The following is a 5,921-nucleotide window of genomic DNA, read 5'->3' as shown; positions in this document are numbered from 1 at the left end:
GTGAGCGCGCGCGCGCGGCTGGGGAAATCTTCGGTCCGCGCGATGGACAGGGGCTTGGGCCGATCCTGGCGCAAGGGCTGCGTGTGCCGGCCGGGTGCTCAGCCCCGTTCCCCGGGGCCCGCCTTGTGCTGGGGCCACCCGCCAGAGAAGGGGGAGCGTGGGCCTGGCAGGCTGGGCTAGGCGAGGGTCTGACCTGCGAGCCCCTTGGACTGGGCCGCGTGTGTGTACAGCGCCTGGCATAGCAGGGCCCGGGTCCCGGACGTGGCGCCCTCCCAGGCTGCAAGTAAGTAATGATAATACTGTCGGGGGGCGGGTGCAGTGCCAAACCGACCTCCCTACCCCCCTTATATGTTACGACCCCCTGCTGGTTTGGGCAGCAGCCGGGCCCCATTCAGCGCCTGGCTGGACTGTGCTTTGGCATCTGGTGTCATTGTCTATTTCAGGGGTCAGAAGTGGTGTGCCGAGTCTTCATTTAGTCACTAATTTAAGGTTTAGTGTGCCAGTAATTTTAATTATCAGAGGGGTAGCTGTGTTAGTCTGGATCTGTAAAAGCAGCAAAGAGTCTTGTGGCACCTTATAGACTAACAGACGTTTTGGAGCATGAGCTTTCGTGGGTGAATACCTACTTCGTCGGATGCATGTAGTGGAAATCTCTAGGGGCAGGTATATATAAGCAAAATATATACCTGCCCCTGGAGATTTCCACTACATGCATCCGACGAAGTGGGTATTCACCCACGAAAGCTCATGCTCCAAAACATCTGTTAGTCTATAAGGTGCCACAAGACACTCTGCTGCCAGTAATTTTAATGTTTGTAGAAGGTCTCTGTCTATAAGTCTATAATATATAACTAAACTATTGTTGTATGTAAAGTCAATAAGGTTTTTTAAATGTTTAAGAAGTTTCATTTAAAATTAAATTAAAATGCAGACCCCTCCCCCCCCCCCCGAACCGGTGGCCAGGACCTCGGCAGTGTGAGTGCCACTAAAATCAGCTCATGTGCCGCCTTTGGCATGTGTGCCATAGGTTGCCTACCCCTGGTCTAGTGCAAGTGATGGTGCCACACTCCTTGCGCACCTCCAAGCCCCGCAATGCCTGAGGATGTTTGGACTCTTCTGTGGTTCTCCTTGTTGTCCTGTGTGAGCATTTCACACACTAATGAATTTACCATCTCAACACCTGAGTGAGACAGGGAGGTATTATTATGCAGGCTTTATAGATTAGTAAATGACACTCAGGGAGATTAAAGCCAACACCTACGAAAGTGTCTGCTGATTTTTGGATATCTCAGTAACTTGGTGCCCGAGACACCTATGGCCTGATATACAGAAATGCTTAGCACCTGCAGTTCCTATTGACTTCAGTCAGAGTTGAGAATGAAAATCAGATTCTTGATGTTTCAGATTGGATACTCAGAAGTTGAGGAACATAAAATTAGTGTTCTCCTCTGCAAAGTCTGGTTTAAGTAATTTCCTTACCATGGCATAGAAAGTCTGTGTCAAAGCCTGGATTAGAAACTGGTTCTACTGGGTCCTGCCCAAGTACCTTCACCAGAACACACTACATTCCCTTTCTGCAGTCTGTGCCACAATCCATCGTTCAACTTACTCCCAACAAGAACTCATTCACCACTGAAACTGTGTTCTGAATGAGTCAGGGGTCTTATGGAAAAAATAGTTGTGATCATGGTATCATAATGCTAGTGAATAAGATATCAGAATTAAGGATGTGTATACTAGCTTAACTTTGACATTTCTGAACAGTTGAATGCTTCGCTTTGCAGCATCAGTATTCTTTTAGTGTAGGGATATATTTTTCTATGAAATTTCCCAGGCTGAGTTTTCATCTTGTGCATTTATTTTTCTAGACAGGTGTATAATGTTCTGCATTACACAATAAGAAAAGGACTGCCTCTTTCTATATAAGGACATGCCCCAATAATGTATTGGGAATTGGGAATGCAGGGTTCTGTTTCTGACTCTTGATATGGATCATGATCTAGATGAGGTATTCAATAGGCGGCCCACAGGCCAAATCTGGACCACCAGATGTTTTGAATGGACCCTGAAATCTTTTCATTTACTTATTATTTATTACTATTTTTCTCTGGAGTCTGGACCTTGACTATACCTTGACTGAGAAATTTGGACATTGACAAAAAATAATTGGCTACCCTGAGGTTAAAGGAAGGGTCTGGGAGTTATGACTCCAGCCTGCTACTTATTTTTCAGTGATGTTTTGCCCTTATGTAGCGCTTGTTCATCTGTGGATCCAATGGCATCTAGTAAAGATGGGTGTGTCAGAATATTACCATATTACAGACAGTCTCGTCCTGGTCAGATTTGACACATTCTTTTTGAGAGACGCTGTGAACGTGGTCTAATGTAGGGGTTCTAAACCTTTTTATTTCTGAGGCCCTGCCAACATGCTATAAAAACTCCATTGCCCACCTGTGCCGCCACAACTGGTTTTCTGCATGTAATACTCCTGTGGGAATTCGTCACCACTGTGCATGCGCAGAATTTGTCCCCACAGGTTTCTTTGCTTCCCCGCAGAAAAATGACTTTCTGATGGGGGAAGGAAAGGCAAGCTGCAAGAGCGGTCATGTGACCCTCCCCAGCAGTATTATTTTGGGTGCCCAGGGCAGCAGACAGAGAAGTTAATCACTGTGGGGCAGGGGACAGGACTGGGGAAGACCCAGCTGGTGGCGCCTACCCAGCACCAATCTCAGTTGCTAGTCCTGCCTGGGCTGAGGAGGATCGGACTTCCTTTTCCCCTGCGTGGCACTCAGGGCTGTGTCAGACCCACCCCCAATTTCTCCCCCGGCTGTAGGAAGCTCTGCAACTCCACCCCCCTGCACTTCCTGCAGCCATCACTCCTCAGCTGCAGGGGGAGGGATCACTGTACAGGGAGCTGCTCTCCTATCCGCCCAACCACCATGCATCCAGACTCTCCTGCCAAGCCTAACTCCCCCCCCCACAGAACCTCCCTGATGAGCTTCACTTCCACTGCACCTGGACCACCCTGACAAGGCACCTGTACCTGGATCCACACCCTACCGAGCCCTGACCAGCTGCACCTGGACCCCCCTGCAGAATCCCATTATTGTTGCACCCAGAACCCCCCAACAAACCCCTGTGCATTCAGCTCGCTCCCCCACTGAGCCACCCACACACAGATTGCCCCACACACAACCCTCTTAACTCACACCTAGATTCCCCCCACACTAAGCCCTTTCACACTTGCTGAGCCTGCCTGCGCGCACCTGGCACAGAGGGGCAGGACCCTGAGGTGTTCTGGGGCTGGCCCGGTTCTTACGCTGTGTCAGGTTAGGTGGTAATATAATGAGGTGTAGCCTCACTACTGAGTCAGTGTCCTGGGGGAGCTGCACAGTGATCTCCCACCTCTGTGCAGCCAGTGGCCTGTGCTCCCTAATTCCATGCTGGAGCCCTCTGCATTTATTTGACAAAATTTGCAGAATTTTAAAATATTGTGTGCAGAATTTGTAATTTTTTGGCACAAAATGCCCTCGGAGTAATATAAAAGTCATTAAGGAGTAGCAAGGAGGGCAGTTGCCCAGAACCCCACACCAAAGGATGCCACGTGAAGCTAAGTTAAAGGTAATAAAAAAGGTAATAATTGGAGATATACCAATCTCCTAGAACTGGAAGGGACCTCGAAAGGTCATTGAGTCCAGCCCCCTGCCTTCACTAGCAGGACCAATTTTTGCCCCAGATCCCTAAGTGGCCTCCTCAAGGATTGAACTCACAACCCTGGGTTTAGTAGGCCAATGCTCAAACCACTGAGCTATCCCTCCTTCTATCCTGGGCTTCTGCTTCACCCCCAGGTGGCAGGGCCCAGGGCTTCAGCCCTACATGGCAGGGCTTTCTGCCCTGGGCCCCAGCGAGTCTAATACAGGTCCTGCTTGGCAGACCGCAGAAACCTGCTCGTGGACCCCCAGGGGGCCCCGGACCCCTGGTTGAAAATAACTGGTCTAGTGGATGAGATTTGGGTCTTCCACTTTATATTCTATTTGTATGATTTTTCCCAGCTTTGTCAGATATGAATGTATGCAAACTCTTTGCCCCTCAGTTATCTCATTTGTATAATAGGGTAAGGAAGAAACTAAGTCTCATAATGTAGGGATATGGTACCTTGCTCAGTAATAAGTGTTACGAAATGCAGGGAAATATTGTGGTTCTTTGGAAGAGGTGGGGGTAGAACTCATGGTCTCCTACCTCAACTAGACCAGAGGCTATTTTGGTTGTGCAGAAGACGAGGTCTCATAGGCTATGTCTACACTACACTACCGTAAGTTGACCTATGCTATGCACCTCCAGCTACGTGAATAATGTAGCTGGAGTTGACATACGTTAGGTCAAGTTACCACGGGGTCTCTCCCATCGACTTACCTTACTCTTCTTGTTGGGGGTAGAGTACAGGGGTCGACTGGAAAGCGATCTGCGGTCTGTTGTTGATCTGGCGGGTCTTCACTAGACCCACTAAATCAACCACCTGTGGATCGATCTCAAAGCGTCGATCCCGGCTGTAGTGTAGGCATAGTCATAGGTATTTAGAACCACAACTAGCCTTTATATGGCTAGAGGTGTGTGTGTGTGTGTGTGTGTGTGTGTGTGTGTGTGTATTAACAACACATGACACTTAGTTCTTGCTGCAGATAGCATGAAAATTATTAATCCCTTATTCTTGTGGGTGGGAAGGGAAGAACTGAAAACCACAACAGCGTGGAAGAAACAAAATAATTACAAAATATCCTTGTCCATTGGTATTCTCAATACTGGCTTTGTTTTTGTTTTTTTGAGCAGGTAATGTCTCTTGACAATCAAGAGCCTTTTAACTTTCAGTTCCTAGCCTGCTCACATGACTAGCATAAATCCAATGTTTAGTTAAATTATGGGCATTTGAATTTCAGCTCTTTTTGAAATATAAGACAAATGTTGATAGCTAGAAGTCTAATGTAAAAGTAAACATTACTTGACACTGTCCTTTTAACTTCTTAATTTAAAAAAAGCTAGTAGGACTAACTCTAAACTTAAACATTTCAGTAGCAGGTGATCCTACAGGTCACTTTGCAGTTATCAACGTGACAGAAATTCCAGCGTTGCAGGAAAATGTATTGTTTCCAGAATGGTAGGGAAAATCAAAGGGGACTTTATCTTAATTCAACCTAACTTGCACCACAGAGGATGTCATGGGTTCTTACGATTATCCATCTTATTCCAGTTCCAAGAAACTATGATCCTGCATTGCATCCGTTTGAGGTTCCACGAGAGTATATGCGAGCCCTGAATGCAACAAAATTAGAACGCGTGTTTGCAAAACCTTTTCTTGCTTCACTGGATGGTCACAGGGATGGAGTTAATTGTATGGCTAAGCATCCACAGAGTTTATCTACAGTATTTTCTGGGGCCTGTGATGGAGAGGTAAGTGAATTTGCAAAAAAAAACCAAAAACTGAATAAACTTTTTTTTTTTAATATTTTGTACATAAGAATGGCCATACTGGGTCAGACCAGTGGTCCATCTAGCCCGGTATCCTGTCTTCCAACCGTGGCAGTGCCAGATGCTTCAGAGGAATGTACAGAACAGGGCATTAAAAAATGATCCATCCCCTGTTGTTTAGTCCCAGCTTCGGTCAGTCAGAAGTTTAGGGATACCCAGAGTATGGGGTTTCCTCCCCGACCATTCTGACTAATACCCATTGATGGACCTGGCATGAACTTGTCTACTTCTTTTTTTAACCTAGTTATATCTTTGGCCCTCACAACATCCTCTGGCAACAAGTCCCACAGGTTGACTGTGTGTTGTGCGAAGAAGTACTTTTGTTTGTTTTAAACCTGTTTAATTGAGTGACCCCTGGTTCTTGTGTTATGTGAAAAAGCGAATAACACTTCCTTACT

The 5,921-nt window shown here is 46.7% G+C and overlaps 1 protein-coding gene across 1 annotated transcript in view; it reads left to right on the top strand.

The window, feature by feature from the left end:
* Positions 1-5,921, top strand: part of DCAF13 (DDB1 and CUL4 associated factor 13) — a 41,249-nt gene that overhangs the window by 155 nt on the left and 35,173 nt on the right. The window contains exon 2 of the mRNA XM_045006072.1: positions 5,246-5,445. Coding sequence (XP_044862007.1) covers positions 5,246-5,445 — 200 coding nt within the window. The remainder of the gene's footprint in view (positions 1-5,245; positions 5,446-5,921) is intronic.

Source organism: Mauremys mutica, chromosome 2, assembly GCF_020497125.1.
Source record: "Mauremys mutica isolate MM-2020 ecotype Southern chromosome 2, ASM2049712v1, whole genome shotgun sequence".
Taxonomy (NCBI): domain Eukaryota; kingdom Metazoa; phylum Chordata; order Testudines; family Geoemydidae; genus Mauremys; species Mauremys mutica.
This window is presented reverse-complemented; position numbering and strand designations above follow the sequence as displayed.